This window comes from Coloeus monedula, assembly GCF_965178545.1.
Source record: "Coloeus monedula genome assembly, chromosome: 20".
NCBI classification, from domain to species: Eukaryota; Metazoa; Chordata; class Aves; order Passeriformes; family Corvidae; genus Coloeus; species Coloeus monedula.
Genome location: NC_138800.1, coordinates 4,181,417 through 4,207,511, shown reverse-complemented (window position 1 = coordinate 4,207,511; position 26,095 = coordinate 4,181,417). Strand labels below are relative to the sequence as shown.

At 45.8% G+C, this 26,095-nt stretch overlaps 2 protein-coding genes across 3 annotated transcripts in view; one reads left to right on the top strand and one right to left on the bottom strand.

Moving 5' to 3' along the window:
- Window positions 1–15,967, top strand: part of RABEP1 (rabaptin, RAB GTPase binding effector protein 1) — a 47,276-nt gene extending 31,309 nt beyond the window's left edge. For both annotated transcript variants that reach the window (XM_082294924.1, XM_082294925.1), the window contains exons 9-18: window positions 1,565–2,032; window positions 3,684–3,788; window positions 4,509–4,625; window positions 5,860–5,958; window positions 7,361–7,501; window positions 8,157–8,346; window positions 8,634–8,689; window positions 9,115–9,213; window positions 10,002–10,118; window positions 12,075–15,967. In XM_082294924.1, coding sequence (XP_082151050.1) covers window positions 1,565–2,032; window positions 3,684–3,788; window positions 4,509–4,625; window positions 5,860–5,958; window positions 7,361–7,501; window positions 8,157–8,346; window positions 8,634–8,689; window positions 9,115–9,213; window positions 10,002–10,118; window positions 12,075–12,176 — 1,494 coding nt within the window. In that variant the 3' untranslated portion in view covers window positions 12,177–15,967. The remainder of the gene's footprint in view (window positions 1–1,564; window positions 2,033–3,683; window positions 3,789–4,508; window positions 4,626–5,859; window positions 5,959–7,360; window positions 7,502–8,156; window positions 8,347–8,633; window positions 8,690–9,114; window positions 9,214–10,001; window positions 10,119–12,074) is intronic.
- A 226-nt stretch (window positions 15,968–16,193) lies between these two features.
- NUP88 (nucleoporin 88) lies at window positions 16,194–26,080 on the bottom strand. The gene is made up of 17 exons (XM_082294791.1): window positions 25,838–26,080; window positions 25,145–25,314; window positions 24,405–24,530; window positions 24,102–24,188; window positions 23,251–23,427; window positions 22,098–22,281; window positions 21,525–21,675; window positions 20,803–20,901; window positions 20,591–20,681; window positions 20,146–20,247; window positions 19,080–19,238; window positions 18,506–18,631; window positions 17,913–17,978; window positions 17,596–17,676; window positions 17,144–17,270; window positions 16,661–16,779; window positions 16,194–16,409 (listed from the first exon to the last, which is right to left on the bottom strand). The coding sequence occupies exons 1-17, from the start codon at window positions 26,069–26,071 to the stop codon at window positions 16,346–16,348; spliced, it is 2,163 nt and encodes a 720-aa protein (XP_082150917.1). The 5' UTR covers window positions 26,072–26,080; the 3' UTR covers window positions 16,194–16,345.
- Between the last annotated feature and the right edge of the window lie 15 nt (window positions 26,081–26,095).

Sequence of the window (26,095 nt, the reverse complement as noted above, 5' to 3'; positions counted from 1 at the left end):
ACTGTTCAGAATGCAGAAAGATGTTCAGAATCATGGGATCTGAATGTAGCTGAAATCTAGTTCTACCCTTTATCCTATAGTCACTTCCTATTTCAAATACTGTTTGTATCTTCTGTGTCCAGATATGCAAATGAGGCACATTGGTGGGGAGCAAAAGTTTATCTGCTGATGTTTTCTTTAATCTCAGTTCATAGCATATTCTTTATCATTCACAACATTTATTTAATTCTAAGACTTATAAATAATGGAAAATCTGTATTTTGGGAAGGAGCATAATTGTCAGAGTGTTTTGGGGTTGTATGTGTTTGGTTTTGTTATTTATAATGTTCTTAGCTGTTCAGAATGTCTTTTATATGTTGTAATCAATGAGATTATTGATTAATTCTTAGAACTTCTCATAATTTGACTTCTAAGTTCTTCTCTGTTGGGCAGTTTGCAATGCAAACAGATGATTTTTTAATATTGTTTTGGTTATCACAGAACAGCTGTAGCCTGAAAATGCAGTTTTACCTCAGTGTATATTCTCTTGACTTTTTTATTACGAACTTGTGTATATACATGCAAATATAAATATTACACCTAAAAATGATTAAAACAAGGCATTTACAACAGTCATAAAACAGTAGTACAATATATATATACGTGTATATATATATTACAGGTTACAAGCACTTATATGAAGTGCCAGCAGCCTGCTGGTCTCTGGACCTATTTCAGAAATGATAATTTTTCTCAAGAGGCTGGTTTCCAGTGTTACTTCCTTATGTGTCTAATGGCAAAGCAGAAGTGCATAATATTTTGGAAGATATTTTGAAAGCAGTCATATGCTTTTCAAATAAAGCATTACTGCTCTCTTTTCAGTGCTACAAAAAACAAAAATAGATCAAGAGGCTCCATGTGCCTGATACACATCACAGGACAGTTTGTGTGGCTTTTGGTGCTGGCATTCCCCAGGAAACCTTTGTGTCTAAGCCCAGCCTTTTCCCTCTTCTTTTTATTCTATGTACAAATAATCTTGCGAAGAAAATATTTTGCTATTTTTTCAGACATTCAAAGCAGAAGAAAGAAATAGAAGAACAACATTAACTTATCAGTATAGAGTAGATTTTAACTATGTTTTTCTCTGTCTATTTTTGTGTTAATGCAAAGTTTTTTGTTTTATGAAAGATGTCTGAATTTACTTTTGGAAGTGGAGTATCTGCCTTCTGTTGTGTAGTCTATGGTTGTAGGAGGGATGTTGCAAGTACATCTCTTCAGGGGAAGCATCTTGCCTCAAGTATGGAAGGTGACTGTGTCCTTGCTTGTCTGGCAGGAAGATAGTCTTACAAAAGCACTCTGTTAACAGAAGACTCTTTTAACCTGTTTTATTTGTTTTTGAATTCTAAGTGGTTCATTTCAGTTCTCTGTCCTTTCCTCTCCCACCTTAAGCTTTGTGAGCAGATGTTCTTGCCAAAGAAATTTAAAATTGCTTTTTGTCGTGTCTAAGAATTAGTGTCCAGCATTCCTCTTGTACCATGCTAAAACGGAGTAAATAATTTGTTTATTCTGTGTTTTCCAATGCCAGGTGCATGTGAATAGCACCCACGGCTCAGTCCATTCCCTGGATGCAGACTTGCTTCTTTCCTCCGGCGAATCCTTCAATAAACCAGATACTGATATGTTTAAAGATGGACTACGGAGAGCACAGTCAACAGACAGTCTGGGCACATCTGGATCCTTACAGTCCAAAGCTTTAGGATACAACAACAAAGCAAAATCTGCTGGGAACCTGGATGAGTCAGATTTTGGACCACTTGTTGGAGCAGATTCAGTGTCTGAGAACTTTGATACAGCTTCCCTTGGATCCCTGCAAATGCCGAGTGGGTTCATGTTGACCAAAGATCAGGAAAAAGCAATCAAAGCAATGACACCAGAGCAAGAAGAGACTGCTTCCCTGCTCTCCAGTGTCACCCAGGGCATGGAAAGTGCTTATGTGTCTCCCAGCGGGTACCGCCTGGTCAGCGAGACGGAGTGGAACCTGCTGCAGAAGGAGGTGGGTCCTCCTGCCTTGTCCCTGCTGTGGGCAAAGCTCTGCCTCCTTTGCTCTGCCCAGAGCCAGGTGTGAAAGGAAGAGGTCACATCCTGGGCAGCTGTTCACTGTTCCCTCTTGGAATGGTTCTGTAGGTGGAGCACATCCAGTGTAAGGTGTATGAGCTGGCCCTGCTCGTGGGACAGGCAGCATTACTGAACACAGGGTGCTTTGGATTTTGAGGAGGATCTGGCAGAGGTGGCTGTTGAACTCAGAATTGTGTGAGAGGGTGAAAAAAAAAGTGGGAGAACTTAAAGAATAGGAGTCAATGGGAAGTTGAGGAAAGGGCACTATAGTGGAGCTGGGGATGAGTAGGAGAGGGCAGAAGCAGCAGAGCTGGGGGTGCTGCTCTGTGTGCCAGGGGCATTTGCTGAGGGCTGTGCACGGGGTACAGTTTGGAAATGAGCAGCCAAACTATGCCCAACGCACAAAGTACCACAGAGAGGCTCCAGGAAATTGTTGGGGACTTGCATCATCAGAAACCCATTTCTGAGAGCCACAAGAAGCAGATTAGACTAAGCCCTGGGCCAGTTGCAGTGTGGATGAGCAAGGAAATTGTTGCTTCTGGGTGTTCTGCCTGTCAGTTTTTCAGCAGCTTTATATGATGCCAGTTCAAAATTTGCATTTGGTTTCTTGCTGAAAAGGGGAGTACTTGGGGTTTCCTGTGGTTTCTCTTTCAGAGGAAAAGACACCAAGGAGCAACATTTTAGGGGGAAGAAAAGATGGGGGGAGATAACAATCCAGGCTGGGTGAAAAGGAAGACAAGATGGGAGTAAAACAAAGAATATAAGAATGTAGTGAAGGAGAAAAGGCCAGATGAAGGACAGATGAAATGAAGAAGTACTGATATTTTTTTTTCTCAATTTGTTGAAATTTAACTTAGTGCAAATCATTGCTTAGGAGGTCTCTCCAAACCTGTTGTAAAGTTGTGTTGTTGTTGTTGTTTTCCTACTGATGTGCTATATCTGGAGAAATTACAGCATCTTGAGCTCAGAGCTGCGTTAAACTCCTACTCTTGAATATTTCCTTGCCCTGTTGACATTTTGATGACACTTTACTTCAGCCCTCTCTCAGAATCCAGAACAGAAATGCAGCTTCCCACATGATCCTGGAGGCTGGAGCACACGCTGGGGTGTGAATGCCACTTGCTGTGGGTTGGACATGGAGCAGTAAATACAAATACAGATTCAGCTCAAACTTGACCTGCAGCTGGAACTTTGATAAAACTTCCATTTGTCCCCTTGGCCAAAACCACTGCAGTTCCAGGATGACAGCAGGTTTACTCTTGGTTTCCCTGCTGCCCGCCCCAGCACTGTTATTTTCTTCTCCTGTTTGGTTTCTGTTTGTCAAAAGGACACAATAGTGACTTGATGAGCTCTTTGTGTCATGGCTTTTTGTGCTAATGGTGGGACCCATGGCAGGAAAAGCTGATAGCCCACAGCTGATTTGAGTTATCCTTCACTTTAAGGCAACTCAGTCCTGCCATTACATGATTCTGCCTCTGTCTTTTATCTGTAATGTTTTGTGGTCACACAACACACCTGAGTGTGTGCAGCACTCCTGCACTCCCTGGAGACTTCCCTGGACATGGCAGGTGCTGACTCTTGTTCTGCAGGTGCAGAATGCAGGGAACAAGCTGGGCAGGCGCTGTGATATGTGCTCCAATTATGAGAAGCAGTTGCAAGGTATCCAGATCCAGGAGGCTGAGACCAGAGACCAGGTGGGATTTCTCTCATTACTTTAGCCAGGCTTTTGCAGCTTTTTGAACTACTAAGGATGCAACAATGAACTATCTGCTGTTTTATTCATTGATTTTAATTGAGCAATATCAACATACTGGATAACTTGACATGCTATTGACATAACTTGATTTGTTGTTATTGTGTGGTCATAAATACCAACATGTACATTCTTAAGGATTCACCTTGAGGAACCACTTTATTTGATGCTGTAAGACCATGCAGTAAAGGCAGTGTTCTATAAAAAGTATTATGCCCATGCTGAAGTCAGTATCTTTAATAATTGATATTTTAAAATGCTTGTCATGCATTAAATTCTATTATCTTTGATACTGTAAGAACTGTTAACAGAAAAGGACCTCATCCTAGCAGCATAAAATGACTTTTAAGTCTTGGAGGATATTTGTTTCCTGCCATATACCAAAGAACAATTTTCAGATGGGTGTGGAAGGTATGAGTCACATTCTGCTTTGAAATAAGTGATTGAAGTCATTACATGGCCATGGTCCAGTGCAGTTTGATGTCCCGTGTTTCCTTAGAGGGATAATCTGTGCTGGAGGCTGTTTCAACAACAAAGGAACTTCTGGATTACATAGGATTTTTGAGAGATTTTATGTTGTGTTTTGGGGAGTGAAGGGCTTCAGGAAATAAATGATCACCAAGAGAATGGAAAATGAATTAATTTTGTTGTGACAATACAGGTGAAAAAGCTGCAGGTGATGCTGAGGCAGGCTAATGACCAGCTGGAAAAGACAATGAAAGATAAACAGGAATTGGAGGATTACATGAAACAAAGTGCTGAAGACTCCTCTAATCAGGTACAAGCATTTGGTAATTGAGATCCAGGAATCACGAAATGTTCTTCAAAAGTGTGTAACAAGAACTTGTGTTTTGTTAGATATGGATGGGCTACTGGCTGTAGAGGCAACACAATTGAGAATTTCTGGGGTTAGTTATGCTCCACCTGATTCTGCCACAGTTTCTAGATAAATCTGTTATGTCTCTAATGCCGTGTTACCCAATTTTGGCCTTAAAATATCATCTCTAATCTTGAAATCCATTACAGAGTGGCATTGTGGAATTTGAGTAATGTTTGAGTTTTGGAGTGACCTGTGTATGAAATGACCCAAACATGCAAAAGGAGCCCTGTGCTCTGGGCACAGCCTTGTTGGTGGAAGAATGGTCCTTTTCCACCACTTGCTCTTATCAGTACTTGACTCCTAGGTAATGGATTTGGGGTGAAGAATGCAGTTGATGAGGAGCTGAGCAGGCAATAGCAGGGCCAAAATATGCACTGAACTCCTTTAAAATAAGAGCCCACTGGAAAGATTTTTCAGTCTGAAATGTGTACCTAATTCTTCTGGAACAATGAAGCTGAATATAATGGGTGGTAGTCATAGTTAAAATTAAAAAGGGAAAAAAGTCATCATCTTTGGCCTATTAAAGATTACAATAGTAGGTACATGCTGTGTACAAGACACTGAATTTACTTCACTTGAGCTGGAGCTTTCTCTCTTCCATCCCACCCAGTATATTTTCTTAGTCATTAGAAGACAAAGTCCAGCTTAGACAATGGGAATATGTTCTTATGTTGTTCTGGCTGTACCAGGGTGCTGTTAATTAAGTAATGCTTCATCTTACATGTGTTGTTGTGGAATGACTTGTGAAGTTTTTGAAGGTGGGTGCTCTCAGAGAAAGGTACAAAAATTCAGAAAACACTGAAAACTGGATAAAAGCTCTTCAGTTTCCCTTCAGTGTTTCTGAACTGGCTTACATTTAAATTTTAATAGAATTAACTGTTGATTCAGAGTTTGGTAAATAGAATATAAAAATACTGTTATTGCAGAAACTGTCTTTAATCTGTCCATAGTGCCTGGATCTGCCTTCCTGCTTTACTGAGAGAAGAATTAACATAAACTTCAGTGGATTACTTTGAAATTTCAAAGTATCTATTAGTAATAACAGGCGAGAGAACTGGTGTGGTTATTTCTTCTTCAGAATCTGTTCCATGCTTTATTTCTTACATGTCTGTCTGGGTTTTCTTTCTTCAAGATCTCCTTGCTCATGGCCAAGTGTCAGAAGTCAGAGAATTTCCTCAGTGAGCTGCAGCAGGCATTTCTGCAAGCCAAGAGGAGTGTCCAGGAGCAAATGGTAAGACAGGTTAATTCCAGAGATCATTGTCCAGCCCTGTTTGTCTGACCCTTGGAGCTCAGTGTGTCTGTAAAAGGCTTTGTCTGCCCAGCCAAGGCTGGCTGGAGAGGGCTGAGCATCTTCACTTGCAAAGGGCCTGGTCCAGTGAGCTCTGATGGCAAGGGCTGGAGCTGGAACCATTTGTGTCACTCTGTGCTGCTGTCTGTGTTCATGCACATTCAGGAGTATGGAGATCACTGGCCAACTTCTTTTCCCCTTGTTTATTATCTAATTCCATGCCTCTTCAGTATCTTAATTTCACCTCAAATCTGAAGACAGTAGATGTTCTCAAGACTGTTTTTAGGATTCATCACAAGTACCATCATTAGTGAATATTTTCTCGAGTTTTAGAGATGAATGATCAGTGTTGTTGCAGGTCAGACTTAAAATATCAGCCCTAACACCCAGGGAGAGATATGTATGGGAACTTAATTTTTTAATCTATTTTTGAGAATCTTGTTGGAATTAAGCCAGGGAATAGGAAGAGGACCACATGTTCCAGAACTAAGTTTGACTTCCTTGGAGCAATTAATTCCTTTCTATATCAGAATCAAGTCTTGTCTTTTTTCCTCCCTGGCACAGCATTTGTGGGGGACCAAGAGAATTCATCCTCATGAACCCCAGTACTGCATTTCTGGGGTCTGGGATTGTGTGTAGGACATCAGGACATTGCCTGCAGAGATGCTCCATCGGGTGCTCTGCATGAGAGCACATCTTATGGACATGCAGGAGATGCAGACAATGTGCTGATCTGAGTCTGCTTCTCCTGCTGCCCCCCTATAACACAGCTCCTGCCATTGCTCCTGGTTCCCCATATCCATTCCTCTTGGAAGAGTTCACTGGATTTTTTTCTTTTGTAATGGAAGCAAAGCCATGCCCTCTTCATCCTTTTTCTTTCCATGGGATCAGCTGTTCTGATGCTTTCCTCGGAGGACAGTGGGAGGCAGACACCCACCATGGAAAGTTTCAGGGTGAATGTTTCAGGTTTTTGGATAACCTGCTCTTACAGCTGTGTGCTGAGGTGCTGTTAATAAACATCCCTGCCAGCTCCTGAATGCACATGTGATTCCCACCCTCCCTCCCCTCTGAGCACAGCCAGCTAATGGATAAACACAGGAGGAAAGTGGGAGACTGAGCAAAGCTGTACTTATCACTGGCTTCCTCCTCTCTGTCCTTGCCTTTATTTCTGGTGCATAGGCCAGGCAAGAGGGAACTGGTTGTGTTGATCCACACCACCATTTTGTTTCCCTTCTTTACAAAGAATATCAGTTCACCAGACTTTCGAAAGCAGTGGAAGTAAATGGGGCAGAAGAGATCTGAGCATGACCCTAAGTGTGAATTTATGCTTTTCTTTGCATTGGAGGCTGTCCTGACACAGTCAAGGGAGCAGGTTTCAGAAGAGTTGGTGAGACTGCAAAAAGATAATGAAAGTCTTCAAGGAAAACACAGCTTGCATGTGTCCTTACAGCAGGCTGAAGATTTCATTCTACCAGAAGCAGCAGAGGTAAAACATTTTTAAATCATTAACACTGACAGTGCTTGTGACTTGATCTCACTGGAATATTATTCTTTATCAAAAAGTTGTCTCAAATAGCACTAAGAACAGTAACTGGGATTTTAACCCTGTAAGTCTGTGAATGTGATCCCACTGTGCCATGCCTGCTTCAGGGTGTGGATGGATTGTAAAACCAGTTAACTGTGGCCTGACAGCTGCTCTGTGGTCAGTGGAGTGTGGGTTTGGCCCAGTTCAGCCAGTTTAAGCTGTATTTTCCAACTGGGCACACAAGTGTTCAGTCACCAGGGCCTCACTGTATTGACTCAATAAATCAAGCGAAGTCAATCACTTCTGTCCACTTAAGACCAGCAATAATCCAAAGCCTTGAATAATGATTCCTTTCATGGCCACTCCCTTCCTTTAAGCCTAAAAGATCTGGGGGAGCTGAAGGGCAGGGGGAGCATCATAAACCTGTGGGGATGTGAATCTTGCTGTGTTTTCATTTCCTGTGGCCAAGCCAACTGTGACTGGAGCACCTTGCTGGAAGCAGGGTGTGGGATGCTGGGACAGACCCTGGGGCAGCACAGCTTTGTCCTTGTGCAGATACCCCAGTGCTGGGGCTGTGGGGCAGCAAAATGCTCATCTCTGCTAATCCTTGATCCAGGAGCTCCGTGAGCTGATCCTGAAGTACCGGGAAGACATCATCAGTGTGAGGACAGCAGCAGATCACCTCGAGGAGAAGCTGAAGGCAGAGATCCTGTTCTTGAAAGAACAGATCCAAGCTGAACAATATTTGAAGGAAAATATAGAAGAAACTCTACAGCTGGAAATAGAGAATTGCAAAGAGGAAATAGGTGAGCAAGGGCAAAACAGTCTCAAAATAGGAATATTAGAAATTAATAAGATGCACAAAGACTTGATTTTGTAGTAGACTTACCTGAATTCTAAATGCTGTCCACTTTTGGTAGCAGAGACACCAGAGCTGTGCAGCTGAAAATAAAAGTGCAATTATTTGTTTGCTTTTGAGGTACCTTTGATGTAACAGGAGCTTAGTTTTCCTTTAAATATTAACAGAAGTAAACAGGGTATGAACAATTTCCCATGTTTCTTGCATTTAAGATTTAATATTCTTGTTTTTCAGCTTCCATTTCCAGTTTAAAAGCTGAACTGGAAAGAATAAAAGTGGAAAAGGAGCAGGTAAGAAGCCCTTTCACTGTGAGATTTTTGGTGATGTGGGGTTTTTTTAATAAAAGTTTTTTTTTTTCCTTTCCTGTATTGATGCCAGTGTAGGAACAGGACACATTCATAGTTCTGTTCCTTAAAAGGTGTTTGATCTGTTTTATTAATCTGTAACCTAAATATTGGATTAACTAATTTCTAAGTCATAGTAAGCTATATAACACTGACCTAAAATGTCAGGTTTGGACATTTTTCTCCAGCTCCAAAAATAAATAAATGGAGAGAAAGAGATGTTTTTCAGGTGTTTTCTCTGCCCCTGAAAGAGATTATTTGGGTGTTTTTCTGAGTCCCAGAAAGATACTTAGACTTCCTTATGGAGGGACTGTGGGAGATGGAAATGTTAGGAAGTGCAGTTAATATTTTTTTATGTTATTATTATACAGTTGGAAAGTTCTTCGCAGGAAAACCTGCAGCAGCTGGAGAGTTTGCAGGAGGCAAAGAACACTCTAGAAGAACAGCTGAAGAAGGAGACTGCAGCAAAGGTAGCTATGATGTCTGGATGTGAAGTGTATCTGCATCTTTTGTGATGAGCAGCTGTGTCAGAGAATGTGGCACTACCTAAGAATGAAAAAAAGAAGCTTTTGAATGTGAGTAAGAAACTGGCAGGGAAATAATGTCCTCTGGATGTGGTTTAAATCCTCACCCTTGTTTTCACTGGGATTTGTAAAGTGGTGGGTCTGAATCGCTGCTGACTTGAATATCCCTTGGATTGCCCTCCCAAGTGAGGCCTCAGGAACATTCCTGCCTGCTGAGAGCGTGATAACCAAACCTTGGGCTGAATGCTTTGATGCTTTTGAAGCAGTGTTTTCTTGTGGTTGCTGTAGGAAGGGGCTCTACTTCAGCACTCAAGTGAATTAATCATGGTCTGAGCACTTGTTCTCTGCCCTCTCTTGTTGTGGTTTTGGTTTTTTATGCCCTTTCCCCAAACACTTTTCTGACTAAAGCTCAGGATGGCAAGACAGTTACAGCAGCAAATTACTGCCCTTACCGTGAACTCAGAACTCTGCCTTTGTATTTTGAGATCCCAGGTCATGGTTCTGTTAAAAGACTTTGGGCTTTTTCATGCTTTAACCAGTCTATTGACACCTGTTAATGGGTATTAGCCCCTGATTTTGCACTTTGGAAAACTGAGGTGTGGAAAGACTGGTGTAGTTTGTTGCCAAGACCCTGTGAATACTGTGCTGCTTTGCCCTGGTATCACCCTTTAATCAGTTTATACAAGCTGCTGATTTTCATTCAGTTCAAGCCTAAAGAATCTTTTCCTCCTCAGGCCAACCTTGAGCAGCTGGTGTTTGAAGAGAAGAACAAAGCTCAGCGGTTGCAGACTGAGTTAGATGTCAGTGAGCAAGTGCAGAGAGACTTTGTAAAGCTTTCTCAGACACTTCAGGTAAGAGAGTCCAATCAATGTGTGAGGGGCTACTTTAGTTTCATTATTTCTACACAGCTGTGTAAAGTAAGAAATGGCAGTTGTACATTTCCTTATGTTGGTATTTATGATCTATTTTAGAATTTGTTAGTGTAATAAACCGATCAGGTACTCCTGATATGATATTATTATTAAAGCTATTGGGATTGTATTCTGATTACTGGGTTCCAGCCAATTTTCAGTTTTTGTACTGAAGGAAACTGTGTAGAGCCATAAATGATGGCTCTTCCAGACCTGTGTTTTTCCTTGTCCATCTCCTGATGTTTCCAATGTGATACTTTCATAGCAAATCATTCAAGTGCAAATATTTGAGGACAGAGTAAGGCACTGGTACTGTTTGATGTGAATATATGAAATGGTTCTTCATGTTAACAGTTCCTGCTTTCTGTTTATACATCCCAACAGTCTTGTTCTTGTTATTGTCACTGTTGTTATCCTTGTATTTCCTTCACCAAGTGGAACTGTGGTTGATGTGAGACACCAAGAGGTGGCTGAAGGGAGGGGTTTTGTCAGGAGTGTCCCTGAGGCTGGTTCTGGTTTGTCAGGCTGTTCTCTGCTGCTGTGGTTTGTGCTCAGAGGGACTGTCTGTGCTTGGGAGGCCAGGCTGGACTGGGCTCACCTTCAGGGTCTGTGTTCCCAGGGTTTGCACCCCATTTATGTTCCAACTTTGCTCACAGAGCAGGTGCTGAATTTCAGCCCCCCATCTCCTTGGAGTCTTTGGCCAGGCTGCTCAGTGACACCCAGCAGAATTCAAACTACGCATTTTCTGAGTCAGGCATTCAGGTTTACTTGGAAAATTAACCCCAGAATGTGGGAGGTTTGTTCACTAGATACAGTTTAGCTGGATGGATAATAGAGATCTGTGCTCTGTGGCTCTGTCTGTGTCTGGAGGGGTTGGTAGGACAAAGGAGACTGTTGAGTTGTCCTGTCTGGGGAAGTTGCTTCTTGTTAGTCATCATCTGCTCTGTGTTTGAAAGTCCTGCAGGCACTGGTTTATGCAGCTCTTAGAGCAAACATGGCCACCACTTTGAAGATGTGTGGTGGACTCTTCCACAGCTTGCAGGTAGTTTAGTAAACCTTCAGTATGAGCTCAGTAAGAATTGTAGCTCCGTGTTTTGTGTTTTCTTTCTGCCCTAAGCAGTTATTGCACATCAGGTTGTGTTCCAGTGTAAGCAGTGGCTTGTGCCACGTGCACTGTGTAGTGTGAGATGACCATCAAAGGAGGATTGTGGTTTCTTGGGGGGGTTATTCCCTTCCCTGGCCTTGTCAGTGAGAGCCTGGACAGGTACCCCTTGTGTGAGGGGTCCACTGGCCAAATTAGTTATGAGCATTTCAGAGGAAGGGCTAAAAACCACTTAAATGCTTGCTGGGAATTTATAACTGAAAGCCCAGATCCTATTGCAAAGAATGTGAAAGTTTGAGTGTGATAAAGAAATCAATTGTGCTCTCTTTGCATTGATTTCACCACAGTTCTGCTGGGCCCTTTTTCAGCATTTAAAAAATACCTTAAACTGGGTTATCAGCAAAGCAAGGAGTGAGCTTGGAAATGCGATGGTTGCTCCAAGAGTATTTTGGATGCAATCTTGAGAGGCTCCAAGGCACATTTTGGGCTGCTCCTTTACATTCTTCCTGGGAAGGTTTACTTTGCACATCTCCAGTCAGTGACTGGACACGAGACAAAACACAGAGTGATGGTGATGGCTGGAGCCCCCCAGGGAGTGGGGCTTCATTGGAAAATCACACCTGCCTCTTGTCTTCCTTCCTCCCATTCTTGGGCCCAGATTAAGCTTGTGCTCCCTCACCCCTTGCATTTCTTCAGCCTCTGGTGATGTTTGATCCCTCGGAGGCTCCCTTTGGGTCTGGGTGTGAGCTCTTGCAGCCTTTGCTGACTGCGGTGCCTCTGTTGGTTCCCTGCAGGTGCAGCTGGAGCGGATCCGGCAGGCAGATTCCCTGGAGAGAATCCGTGCAATCCTGAACGACACAAAACTGACGGACATTAATCAGCTCCCTGAAACATGACACCCTGATGGGCTCCGAGGCTGCGTCTGGGGTTTTTAACTCATCTTTATAGCAACATTAATTATTATTTAACTCTAACCGAGAGAGCAGAAGACAACAGAGGGGAGCAATGACTTAAGTTTTGTTTCTAGAGGGGAAAAAGGTTTCGTACTGGGCAGGAAGAGAGCACAAGGGTGACTTGTAGTGTAGGAAGGAGAACTTTCTAATGGAAACACTAATGAGTGCAGTGTTTCGTGTTCCACTGAGTGGGATCAGTCCTTACATTCTGAAAAACTTCCCTCTTTCAGCCGACTTCGTAACCTAATATAGAGTTTTGGAACATATACCCCTGTCTTTCCCTCTGTCCTTTCCCCCACTACTGTGATCAAAGTAGCTGCTGGAAACTGTATTGTCCCTCCAAAATGTTGAAGAGCAAAGTGGTTGAAGTTTTTCTGTTTGAATAGTCAGTAACAGTATTCAGCTAGCAGAGAGAATGAGGTGTAGAGTATGCTGTATGAATATTTTATATTAAAATATGACTTTATTAGCAGGACACTGGATATTGATCTTATTTCATAACTCAGTACTTTTTTTTTTAAAACCATTGGCTCTGTGAAGAATCTGAATGCTGCTGAAATGTGGATATGAGTGAGCTGTGTATCTCCTGAACAGAGAAATGCTAATCCAAAAAAAAAAGAAAACTGTACTGAGAATTTAGCTCCTTGCCATTTTTCTGTTGAATTCAGATACTGAAAGAAAAGCACAAGAAATGCACTGTTTTGTAATCTCTTTTCACAAATGTAATTTAGAATATGGACTACAACTGGTTGTTTCTCATCCCTAAAGCTGAGCAGTGCCTGGAATCCCTTCTCTGTGGGAAAAAAAAAAAACCAAAACCAAGCAAACAAACAAAAAACCCAAACAGAAAAAAGCTGGTAAAAGTCGTGTGCATGTCTGAGCATTGGCCTGAGGTGGTGCAGGTGTGCTCTGCTCTGGGGGTGACCCCAGCTGTGAAGGCAGGAGCTCTCTGGGGAAGGTGTTGAGGGCAGAATGAAGCTGTGGGCCCGACCCCTCTGCTGGGTCAGCCTCGTGTCAGGAAACAGGGAACCATTCCCAGCCAGGGCACAGACGTGCAGGAGCTGCAGGATTGTGCTGCTGCAGCTTGGAGGGGACAGTGCAGCTCTTTGGTGTCCTGGCACTGCTCTGAGGTGGCTCCTGGGCTGCCCCCTGGTTCTGCTCCCAGACAGTTCAATTACACTGAGCAATGTGGCAGCAGAGGCAGGAAATTCTTGTGATCGCTCAGTTGTCAGGTTTGGGTTTCTTGTTCTATAAATGTCCAGGGGTAAGATGAGCATTCCTCCTCCTCCTCCTCCTCCTCCTCCTCTTCTTCCTCCTCCTCCTCCACTGCTGGAATTCCATGCACACAGCTGGATGGATTCCTGAACGGTTGCAGGTGTTGATGATCCTGATGGTACAAACCCAATTCTTGAACTTACAACTCAGTTAAAAGGAGGCTGAAGGAGCAGATCCCACTGTCCAAAACTTCTTAGTTTTTCCTCCACTCCTTGCTGTTTTTTCTTCACATACTTGGCCAGAGATCTGCTTTTCTTCATCACCTTCAAAAGTGACAGAAAATTCTCCAAACTGCAATGCACATGATATATTTTAAAGTGCTTAGATCCTATTTTTAGCAGTGTATATCCTGCTGCTGACATAAAGTCAGAACCAGTGGTTTTGAAGAGGAATGCCTTAAAAACAGCCAAAAAAGCATCATACAAGCTCAATTCCTTGCCACTCATTGCAAGAATTAAAGCATTTTATTCATCCTAGCAATTAATTCCCTTTGTAATCCTGACACCCAAAAGTAATTTTTCTCACCTTAGTAATGACTAGACTAACAGATGGCAGAGCTCTCGTGTCTAAAGATGGTACTTTTGCATAAAGGTGACATTGAAGTGTGGCTTGGGCCTTCAGTTTTTGGCTATTACCAGATTAGGGATTTTTTAACCTTTCTCACTATTTGCTGAACTGTGGTGACAGCAGCTGAGTCCTGATGCATAAATCCAGGACCAGATGTTTTTCATTCAGTTTTCCAATGGTTGGGTAAACTTTGGAGACAAAACTACAGGCCTTTAGTAGGTGCTGCAGAACAGAAAGGAAAGTGTTTTTCTCTGTTCCCACCCTCCCTTCCCAAAACCAAATGTGTAACTGGTTACAGAGTTACTGTAACTGGTGACTACTTCACCTGTGCAGGAGGTGTAAGGGAGCCTCTTGTATGGCAAAACTACACCACATCCTGTACCCTCTTCAGCAAGCTGAGCACTTGAGGAACTGCACCTTGAAGTCTTTCACAGTAAAATATTTTTTGGTTGTGTTTCTGGCTGGTCCAAGTGCGAGAGAGCAGGGGAAGGGCTGTTCCTGCCCTTGCAGCATCCCTTACTGGTCCCTGTGTCTGGCCTGTTCTCAGCAGCCCTGTCTGCTCTGAACACCCCTGGCTGTGGCTGGGTCAGAGGGTTTCAGGCAGTCCAGGGCTGGGTGGCTTTCCCTGGGTGTGTTTTTATGGCTCATTGGCACAGCTTTCCCCAGGTGTGGTGGTGTCAGGGTGAGGTCATGGCTGCAGGAAGGAGGCGAGCGGGGCAAGTGGTTTGGGCTCCTTCATAGCCCCAGCACCCATGGAGCTGTTCCCAAATGCAGATCTGCAGGCCTGGGGGGTGTGCACTGTTGGCTTTTCCTTGTTTGTGAACCAGGCACTGCACCAGTCCTGGAAGGAACTTCCTTTGGTTTGGAGAGGATGGGCAGGCAGTTCTTGCATGGTTATTTTCCTTTTCACCACCCTGTTCCACCACGCACCCGAACACCTGTGCTCCTGTCTCAGTACCAGCTGTGACCATTTAAGTGTTGGAACACGGGTCACCTTTTTCACCAACTGCTCTAATGTCAGACTTTTAAACAATTCAGTTTGAAATTGGAACCCTGGATGTTCACAGAAGTGGTGGGAGATGTGCTCCCTCTGAACTGCTCTCCCTCATGGGGAAGGACAGCAAAGCTTCAGCAGCAGCAACTGAGCTTCTGCTGAACTCAGACTTCAAGGGGCCTTTAAAAGCAAAATAAGACAGTGTGTGCCAAATTTGCAGAGCAAATTTAAAAGACTGTAAATGAAGTGTAGGAAAAGCTCTTGGTGTGGATACTCACTGGATGATGGATGATGGTGTTACTGCTCATGAACATGAGAAAACAAATGCTCTTCCTTCCAGTTCTGGGTGTTGTGGAGCATGGCTGGGGCTGGGGTGGGTTCTCCTGGCTCAGGTGGTGTCACCTGCTCAGCTGTGACACAGGGGCTGAGCTGTTGGTGGAGGCTCTGTCTGCATTGCTGTACCTGTATAGTCCTAACCTGTACAAAGTGTTCCTGCAGCATGTCTGGTACCCGCTCCCTCCCCAGCAGCGCCCCCGGCCCCCCGGCTGTGCCACGTTTTAGCAGTGCAGGAACTCCTGCCCCCCTGAGCTTCACCACGGCGCCTTTTCTAAGGGGAAGGGGGAGGGACAACAATTATTTATTGTCCACTAGAGTCTGTCTACAGCAGAGACTGAATTGGCCTTGAAATGTCAAGGGGGACTCCAGAGCCATCTTTTGCAAAAGGCAAACAGTGTTTGGAAGTCAATACTGCATTCCAGTGAGCCAAGCCATCGGTGTCCTGTGCAATCGTGGGTGTAGAATTCTGCTGTCTCCAGGATTCCAGTGTAACCATTTGTTAACTGTACTGAAGGTGTGTCCTTTATGGAGAAAGTGTTCCAAATTAAAAAAAGCTGCTGAAGTGTGTGTGTGCCCTGCTCTGGTCTTTCTCCTCTGCCCCCTGCCACAGACCTCCCCCCAGGGAACCGCTGATGGAGCAAGGGTGGGAGACTATCCCAGGATCACCCCAGGGAGCAGCAATCCCCACTCCTGGGGCAGCTGCAAGCATTACCCTCTAACACCCTGAATATAAAACACCTGCAGCACATCCCCTTCCCCTGAGAAAAGCGAAAACCGCAGCACTTGAGGAGTTTTATCAAAAGTATTTTATTTCACAATTCTTTACAAAATAAGTAAAAGGTGTTTTGTTCAACATACAAATGGTAAATATACAAGGGGGAATACCAGGGACAGGTAAAGCTCATCCAGCCTCTCGCTGCAGGGTCCTCCTCAGGGACACTCAGAAGTTCACGTGGCTCCTGATGTCGTTGATCTGTTTCACCATCTCCCGGATGTGTTCTCCCCTTCAAGAAAAAAATAACCCAAGTCAGAAGGCTGCAGGTCCCATCAGTGCAGAACTGAGCAGGAAGGGAAACACTTCAGATGGCAGCTTAAAGTGCTGCTGTCAAGAGCTGCAGATCCTGTGCTTCAGCCCCTCTCCCCAGCCACTGCCCCAGCCCCAGCTGCAGCATGGCTCAAACAGCACCTGAGACAGCTGAACTGAATGTGAGTGCCAGGGCCCGGGCTCTGCAGGAGCAGCCCAGCCTGCACTTACTCCTCTCTCAGGACAGCTTGGATGCACTTGCTCTGGTAGGCACTGAGGCTGATGCTGGGCTTGCGGGGGCTTCGCCCCTTCTCCATCTGCTTCTGTTGGTACTCCTTTTTCATTTTCACCTGGGAGTTGAGGAGAAAAAAGAAGGCCCCAGTCAGTGCTGGTCCTGCCTATCACAGTGAAAGCTTGTTAATTACAGACTGCTGTGTTGTACTGCAATTAATTGGTTCTTTTTGGGTTCAAATCTGCCTGCTTTTGCACTTCCCACAAAGAGAAGAATGTCCCTGCCAGGCTGAGGATTGGGAAGCTCTCTGAGGGCTTACAGTGTGTGCAAATGTTCTCTCTGTGTTACCAGCAAGAGCCCAAAGCCCCTTTAGTACATCGTTGCTGATGAACACAAGTACAGCATCACATTGTTGGCAGGACTTGTCTGCCAGCACTGAGTGAAGAGCTGTCAGCAACCTCCCAGGTCATTCCTCCTCTCACCTGTCTGATAGCATTGCTCAGGTGCTGCAGCTGGTCATGGATTGTCTGCAGTTCCTTCTTCATATCCTTTTCAGTGTCAGATAGAACAGGAAGCTGAGAGTGGAAACTCCGAAGGACTTTCTTCATCCTTGAAAGCAAGAAATGTCTGAGTTAACTTCCCTGGTACCCAGCTCTGCTCAAACACCTGCAGCCTGATGCTTTGGCCATGCTTCCCAAGTCCCAGGGGCTTCACTTTCCCCTTCCAGCTGGTCTCAGGTGGCATTCTGAGCACGGGGCTGGCTCAGGCTGGGCCTGCAGACAAATCACACCAAGCCTCAGCACAGGGACTTTCAGAATCCCAGTCTTGGAACAAACCAGTGCAGCAGCTTCTGCCCACTCTGTTCTACCACACCTGCAAACTTTGTTCAACATCATGTGGAGTGAGGTGAAACGGAGCCCCCATGTGCACTCACCTGTTCATGATGTCTTCCTGCTTCTCTTTGGCTTCCTCATACTTGTCAGCCAAGCGCTCGGCCATTTCCCGCAGACTTTTCCTTAAGGCAAGGGAGGAACAGTTCCCTACTTCAGATTTACACACAGGACAGGCCAGGGTGTGGACATAGGACAAGGAAGCTGGAGAAGCCAGCTGGAGGAGGGAGCGAACCTACAGGCTTCATTAGGGCTGGGAATGCCTTCATGTGTCACCTGTTTCACACAGGGTCTTGTCCCAGCCACCACAGGTGCATCATTCCTGAGCTTTGACTTGGAAAAGGAGACAGGTTCCACTCACCTCTCCTCTCGACAGTAATTCAGATCCTCCAGCTGTTTCTTTTTCTGCCCCCACAGCAACTTCACTCTGAAGTAAACACATACAAAAAAAATCAAACCACTTGCAACCAGGTGAATCAGGATTTACACCACACAGAAAATGCTCGGAGTGGGAAGAGCTAAAGGCAGTGAACAGGGGGCAGTGGTGAGAAAAAACTCCCATTTTGTCCTAACTGTAAATAACTGACTATGATTTGAAGCAGCAGAGACTTAAGGCAATTCTCCTCTGTCAGGATTAGTGCTGAGGTCAGATTTCCTGCCACCCACAGGCCCAGGCAGGCAGACACCACCAAGAGAAAATTATTTTATGTATGTGTCTGTGTTTACCTTTTTTTTTCTTCCTCTATGAGCCACTACAGAGACCAAGTATTACACTCACCCCTACTTTGCCTGATAACTCCGATTTAAGTTCTGGTATTCATTATTAGTTTTACATTTAGTATGTTTACTCATTCACCAGGATTAGCCCCACAGAAGAGGCTGAGTGCTCAGTACTTAGTGCTGCTGTGTCACACAGACATCAGCTAGCACATTTTTATGAGAGTTTTGCATTACCTTTGCTGAATTTCCTCTTTTGCCAGGTCCTGTTTCAGTATATATTCCTCTCTGAACACCTGGGTGGCTCTGCTGAGGAGCTGAAGGCATTCTTCAGGGGGAGGAGCAGCATCTTTATCTGCAGATCTTAAGAGAGAGATTTTTGCAACCTTACTAACATGTTCCTTTGAAAGGCTAAACCACTCCCAGTGTTTATGGTAAGGGCTCAGGGGGGCTGTTACAAAAGTGAGGGATTACAATGGAATCCCTTTGCTAGAAATAATTTTTCTTATATGAGAAAATCCCAAGGCAGCTTAAGATACTCCAAACCCAATGGGCCAAGTAATGAGCAGCTCATCAGCTGAAGGCAGCCCTGCTTTGAGCAGGAGGCTGGAGCCAGGCAATCCCCTCCCAGCCTGCACCATCAATGGACTGGATGCCATTCCCACACGGACAGAGGCCCCAGTCAGTGGCAGGAGCTGTGCCCCAGCACTGCCATGCCCAAGGCAATGTGCTGTTCAAACAGGAGCTGGTGAACACCCACTGTTCCCAAGTGTTCCCACTTCAGGTGCCCCAGGAAGACACATTTGCTTACTTGAGATGCAGGGGGTTGGCAGAGCTGCGCTGCAGGATGCCCTGGATGTGCTTCTCAAAGGAATGCTCCGACTCGGCCACGATGCGCAGGGGGGACACGGTCAGGTCCTTGTCCTCTCTGGTGCACAGCAGGGGAGGGGAGGCAGGATGGACAGTGCTTCTGCCACACAACAGCACAGGGAGAACACAGTCAGACCAGGCAACCTGAAACCAGGTCAGAGCTTAACTGGTACTGAAAGTGAGGAGCTCATCCACTGGGGAACTCCTGTTACTGCAGGGGGTTCTAAAAGGAGCTGTTTCAGTTTTGTGGTAAATCCAGCCCTAGCAGGGTTGGTACAGCTCACATCCCCACACCTGCTTGGTCATGGCTCAAACTAGCAAGAATCGTAAATATCCTTTGGCTTAAGGAGAGAAAAGTTCCAGAACAAGGCAAGCAGGCACTGCAAGAGTAGCATGACCTTCTTCACAAAGCACCCTGCCCGGTCACTGCCCACCTGTGTGGAAACAGTGAAATAAACAAAAGGTCTGCAGGAGAACCTGATGGTAACACTGGCTCTGCTGGTGGTACCTGTCCTACATTAAACAGTGTCCTGCCAAAGATAAGCTGAAAATGGTGTTCTCCCCTCAAGGCATTTATTTCATTGTGCAAATGCAGATTTACAGCACTGTATCTTTGCCACCACCTACAAAGAAAGTAACTGGAAGCACAAACTAAAATCCTACTTCTTTTTTCCCCTTTCATGCACACATAACCTCAGTAGCCCATTAAGAATATCCACACCACTGTAAAACCTCAACAATACCATCGAGAACATTTTTTTTGTCCTGCTACTCACTAAAAGAGATCTGATTAATTATATCCCCTAAAAAGACCTTATCAGCAGTAGGTAACTACTCTAATAACACTTTAGTGCTCAGCCAGGGGCCATTCAGAAAGCAAAACTGCACTCTGTGTCCTAAGAGGTGCAGAAGCCTGGGGTGAAACAATCAAAGAATAATTGAAAAATAGGAATATCCTTTTTTGGTCCTTTCCATGCAGTCATGGACTTCAGCTGAGAACTCCGTACAAGAGAGGCCTTGTAATGCACTCATAGGTGTTGGTGATGCAAATCATTGTGGGCCCCAGGACGTCAGAAACGATCCAAAATCCTCTAATTGGAGCAGGCTGCCTGAAGGGAAGAACACAAAAAGCACCCAGTCAGGAAAGTTCTTTATTCCTGAAGTTGTGCATGTTCACTCTTTTGGAAGTGCTCCAAGGTCAGGTAAATGGAAGTGAAAATTTCTGCTGGTCTGACAGACAATTTTCAGACAGTAACACAAGAATTTAAGCTACTACCCTAACTGTGCATGAAGAATCGTCATTCACAAATTGCTTAGTTGTATTATTTGAATTCTTTTGAGTTTACTTTATTATTTTAATGGCAAGAATGCAGCAAAAGATGACGAATCATAAGTATTTTCCATAGCAACTTCGTGATTTGAAAGCAATTGAGAAAGGGTTTGGTTTTTTACCTGCATGGCAGTGGTTTTGTACAAAGAATATGTTCAACAAAGCACTTCTGTTCTGCTCCCAGCTCTTGTAAACTGTCTTTGTCTTCCTCATCTACAGAGAGACGTGTCAAGCTGCATCAGATCCACTTTGCAGGGTGAGGGATTCAGTAGTACCTGCATCCACCAGCCTGCTACTGGCAGATGTTCAGCTGTTTCTCACTTCCCTCACTCACCTGAGCCAAGGAATTTGTGCAGTTTATTGATCCATGTCAAGCCCACACTGTGGACACCAGCTTCGTGTGTGCAGTGGTATCTAGAGGGACATTTGGGATCTGAAAGTGAAGCAGAAAATTTAAGAGTTGGCACTAAACTGGGAAAAACTCATCCTTCACACCTGCACTGCTGATCCTGTGTATCAACTTAGTGTCCAGTTGTCCAGTCAGCTCTAACATCTTAGTGCAAGTACCAGAAACAGAGCTACATGTGTTAGAGTCCAAAATACTGGTGAGTTGTTTTGAACCCTTCCTATCACTCCTGGTCTGTATCAGTCAGACCAGTTTTCAATGGCAGACTGTTAAAACTAGCAGACCAGCATTCTGACAAGCTGCTTGTCAGAATTCCCAACACCTGCACACTTCATCCTGCCCACAATTCCATGGGATAAGCAGGTTCTTCCATCAGGATCACCCTCCCCACAGCACTCCCTCACACTCACAGGTCAGCACAGATGCAGCAACTTCTCCTTTATAACCCTCAGCTGACAGGGGCTAGCACTGTGTGACCCTGTGTAATCTGCCCTCAAGCCAACACTGGAGCCCCTCCCAGGCTTGCTCCTTCCACAGCTTTATTGAGGGCATCAGGCAAATCCTTACTCTGATCCCCCTGTTTGTCTGATACCAACAAGAACATGCAAATAGCTGGATCCTAAAAGCCACAAGATGAACAACAACCCTACCTCGATGCAGCTTGATTGGGCAAGAAAAGTCAGACTCCAAAGGATCTTCTTCATCTCCTGTTGCCAGCTTGAGTGCAAGTTCCAGCTCAACACATTCAAACACATACAGGGAAGGAATAAGATCGGATCTTGGGTCCCAGGACTTTTCTGACTGTAAAGAGTATTGTGAATTCTTCTGTGAGACATCATTTAAATAGGAGCTCCAACATAAACAGCATCAAGAAAGAGTTACATGGCAAGGGTTTTAACTATCAAGGAAGGTAGTTTAAATTTACTTAAAAAAAATTAAATCAAACCCAGAGTTTCTTAGAAAATCCTCTTTAAATTAGATTATAGTAAGTTTGATTAAAAACTGATCAACTGTCACGGTACACAGGACTGAGATTTAAAACAGAAGTGTCAGAGAGCCACAGGGACTAGCTGAAACAGGAGGAAGACTCACTACTTCATTCCAAAAGAATGCAGCTTTGGCACCTGGCACACACTTCCAGGCACCCTGCCAGCTTGCAGCCAGGAACTTGGATTAAAGAAACAAAAATTCTACAGAAAATAAACCAAACCAAGGCAAGGTACCTGCTCGTCGTCCTCTTCTCCATCCAGCACCACACAGTGATAGAGCATCCCCGACTCGGTGGCGATGACCAGGATGTTTGGAACGCAGGGCAGGCACAGCACGGCGCAGGCGTCGTAGCCGTAGTTGTCCTCGGCAGCCGGGTGCATGGGCAGGGGGCCCAGCAGCTTCCCGAGGCTGCCAGCGCTGCAAGGAACACGGGTGTGCTCACAGCACCAGCTCTGCAAAAGGGGACTTCCCATGGCTGTCAAACAACCCCATGGCTTGGAGTTCTGAGTCCCACTAGACTGCTGCAGATTATGAGTCTGACTGCAGCTCCTAGGGGAAGATCTCAGGGGGAAATTGGAGCTCATTTTATTATATTTTATGCTTTGAAAGCAACCAAAGCTACACTGCAAAAATTCATGAGGAAATATTTTCATACACGAACACAAAGTACTCAAGGAAAGCTCAATATAATTATTACTTAACTGGTTTCTTGCACTTCACATTTTGTGTAGTGGCATTTCTCTGGGCAGAGCTTTAGATGGACTGAGGCCATCTCACTGCCTGCAGACAGATCTGCTCAGTGCAGAGGCACACAGTGCTGTTTCTAACCCAAGTACCACAGTTTAATATTCAGCTACACAACATCTAACTTGTAAGTCTTGCACCATCTTCTCAGTTTTATGAAGTAATACCTTTTTCTATCACGTTTATATTCTTGATTAATCATCCCGACTTTTCACTGCAGAACATGCCTGTGAACCCTCTAAGATCTTCAAATATTCTTTCTCCTAAGATGCCCCTGGCTCAGTGAGCCTCATCCAAAGCTAAGGATGTCTGTGCTGGGAACTGAAGGCCACAAAATACACTTAACAGCCTTAGACCCACTGATCTTTTTACAGCCCTGTGTCTTCATATCAGATTTCTCATGGTAAATAATGCATAGTGCATTCTCAGCAGTGGAAACTGCACCCATAATGTCTGGATGAGAAAGGACAACACACTGCTTTTGGATTCCAGGCTATTAGCACTGCCACAGAGACAGAACAGGCTGCAGTACAACATAACTCAGCCCAGCATCCCTCACAGTCCCGGCCAAGCTAGGACTCTCTCACCCTAGCACTGTACAAACACCCAAGCACCCCGTGAGCCCTGAGGGTAAGACCCTACCTCTGGAGCAGGCTGATGTAGGTGAGGAAGGTCTCTCCATTTTCATACAGAATGTACAGGGGGTAGCCCAGCACCTCCTCGCTGCCGCGCTGGCCCAGGATGTGCTTCGGCACCGGCACCTGCGGCCCGAAGTCGAAGGCCACGGCCGTCTCCCCCAGGGACGCGGTGTAGGCTCTCCTGGGACGGGGCAGAACGAGCTGGGCTCAGCAAGGACTGAGAGCACAATGTTTAACATGGCCCTGAGGGATGTGCTGTCAAACTGCTGCCAAACCCCTGGCCAGCAGTGCCACGTGCCACTGCCAGCAATGAAAGGGTGTAAGTGACATCCTTCTCCCGGCTCATCAGTTCTGCAGTGCCCCCACAGCTTCAGAGGATAAAAGAGGTGTTCTGGTCCTTCCTGGGAGGCACATCACTGTGTGGTGCAAGATTTTCCTTTCCAACCAGGCCAAGAGGAAAATAAAAAGATGATCTATTTTCTACATTCCTCGCTCAAAACCCCCTTCTTAAGCCCATCTTAAAGTCAATGGGTGTTTTCAAACTGCTGCTCTGACAAACACTTGACTGTACAGTTTGTCACCACTTTGTTTTAGAGGGATGGGGGAGAGGAGAGAGAGAGGAAAGGAAAAAGGGAAAGGAAAAGAGAAAAAGGAGAGAGAAAGAGAAAGGGAGAGAAAGAAAGAGAAGGAGAGAGAAAATAGAAAAGTGCAGGTACTGTGCTATGAAGAATTGCTAGCACTGAAGAATTCAAATCAGATTTTCAGGCAGATTTATCACTTATTACTTAAAAACACAACTGAGAATACTGAGCTTATTCTGCAAAAGCATTTCAAAATATAAGAAGCCACACCAACCCTTTTTTGATTGTAAGAGTCTCCTCCTCGGTGTCCGAAAGCGCAATCACTTTGATGGGTGTCTGAGGCACCTTCAGACTGTAAAACCTGGAGGAAAGAAACAGCAGCCACGTTCATTCTGCTGGCAGTGCTGCACATTCCCTGCTGATACAGGAACATCAGCTGCTCTCAGCCTGAAACTCCTCCCATCCTATTTTGTTATTGCTAACTGGTAAGAATGGCAGGATACAAACATCCAGTGACAAATCAAGACTGGGCATGACAAAAAAATCCACTTCAGATAATCCAAAAAATGGGTTTTACCTTATGGTATTATCTGATGTCAAAAGCACAATGTGGGGCTCCAAGGTGTCGCAGGGGTACCAGGCTGCATGCTTTAACGTCAGGGATGTCGAGCTGGTGAAGAACCGTTCCGCAATAGGAATGGTGCTGGAATACAGAGCAGAAACTTGCACTGTGAGCAGGAGCACACAAGCTACTTCTAAAGGGAAGTGGGGGCAAGAAAAGCTAGAGACACTGAAAAGGTTTCAAAGTCTTTATCTGTACTATTCTGAAAGTTGGAGAGGCAGCTTTAACTTGAACCCTTTGTTATTTTCCCCCAGACATCTGCTTTTAGCTGCCACAGCTGAAAGACACCAGAGAAGCTGCCCCATCACTGGAAGTGTCCAAGACAAGGTTGGACAGAGCTTGGAGCAACCTGGTCTAATGGAAGGTGTCCCTGTCCATGGCAGGGGTTGGAACTTGCTGGCCTTTAAGGTCTCTTCCAACCCAAACCATTCCATGATTCTGTGAAAGGCCAGAGAATACTAGAGGAGCATCTTGCTTCTCAGCAATTGCAACAAGTTTGGAAGGTCACTTGACAATCAGCAAGTACTTGAGCCAAAATAACTTCATTTGTGACTGCCCCACAACCCAAATACAACCTAAATACAACCTGTCCCTTCCACCAGTGTCTTCTGTATCTGTCTAACCCCAAGAAAGGGAGGCTGTGGAGGAAGAGTGGCAGGACAAGGATGTCATTAACCACCTGAGGTCTCACCCACCTACAGTTCACCGTGGATTTCCCACCTTCAAATTCGGAATTCTTGCCCCAGCGTTTGGGCAGCTCCAGCACCATGAGCCCCTTGGTACCAATGAGCGCCACATGGTGCTGGGCGGGGCTCAGCAGCGTCTGGTGCACCTCGAAAAGGGGCGGGTTTATGCACAGAAGGGTCTGAAAACAGATGTTACAGGGAAGCACAAGCTGTTCAAAGCGCTCACGGAAGTACAGCTCATCTTTATTCTGGATGGTGATTTACACGGCACGGAATGAGGCACAACCCGGCTCCATGGCGCAAAGCAGTGGATTCCTTGGAGAAAGACTCCCCCGGGGGCGGGCTGGGGGGATAATGAACCGCCCAGCGGCCTTCAGAGAGCAGACCCCCTCAGCCCCGCGCCCACCATGGCTCGGCTCTCCTCCCCTCACACCTCGCATCCCCTCACATCCCCCCCGCCCTCTCCACACAGCCCCCCATCCCCTCACGGCCCCATCACACCCCTCTTCCCTCACGGTCCGCCCAGCCCCTCACACCCAGCCCCCTCCCTACACGACCCCTTACCCCCTCATACCCCAAGCACCCCCTCACCCCTATTCCCTCACACAGCCCCTCCTCCCCTCAATTCCCACCCCCGGCCCCTCATCCTCTCACGATCCCCTCCCACACCCCTCTCCCGCCGCCCCTCGGCGCGGGCCGCACCTGGTATCGGCCGAGCGCGGCGGGGTCGGTGCCGCCGAGGCGGCGCAGGCCGATGGCGAGCAGGGCGGCGGCGGTGCCGTCCCAGAGCAGCAGGTCGGCGCCCAGCCCGCACAGGAGGTCGCGGAGCCGCGGCGGGCGGGGGGCGGCGGGCGCGCGCTCGCGGAGGCGGCCGAACAGCGCGTGCTGCGGCAGCGCCGCGCGCCACTGCTCCGCCGGGCCGCACTCGGCCGCCATCGCCCCGCGCCGCCGCCGCCGCCC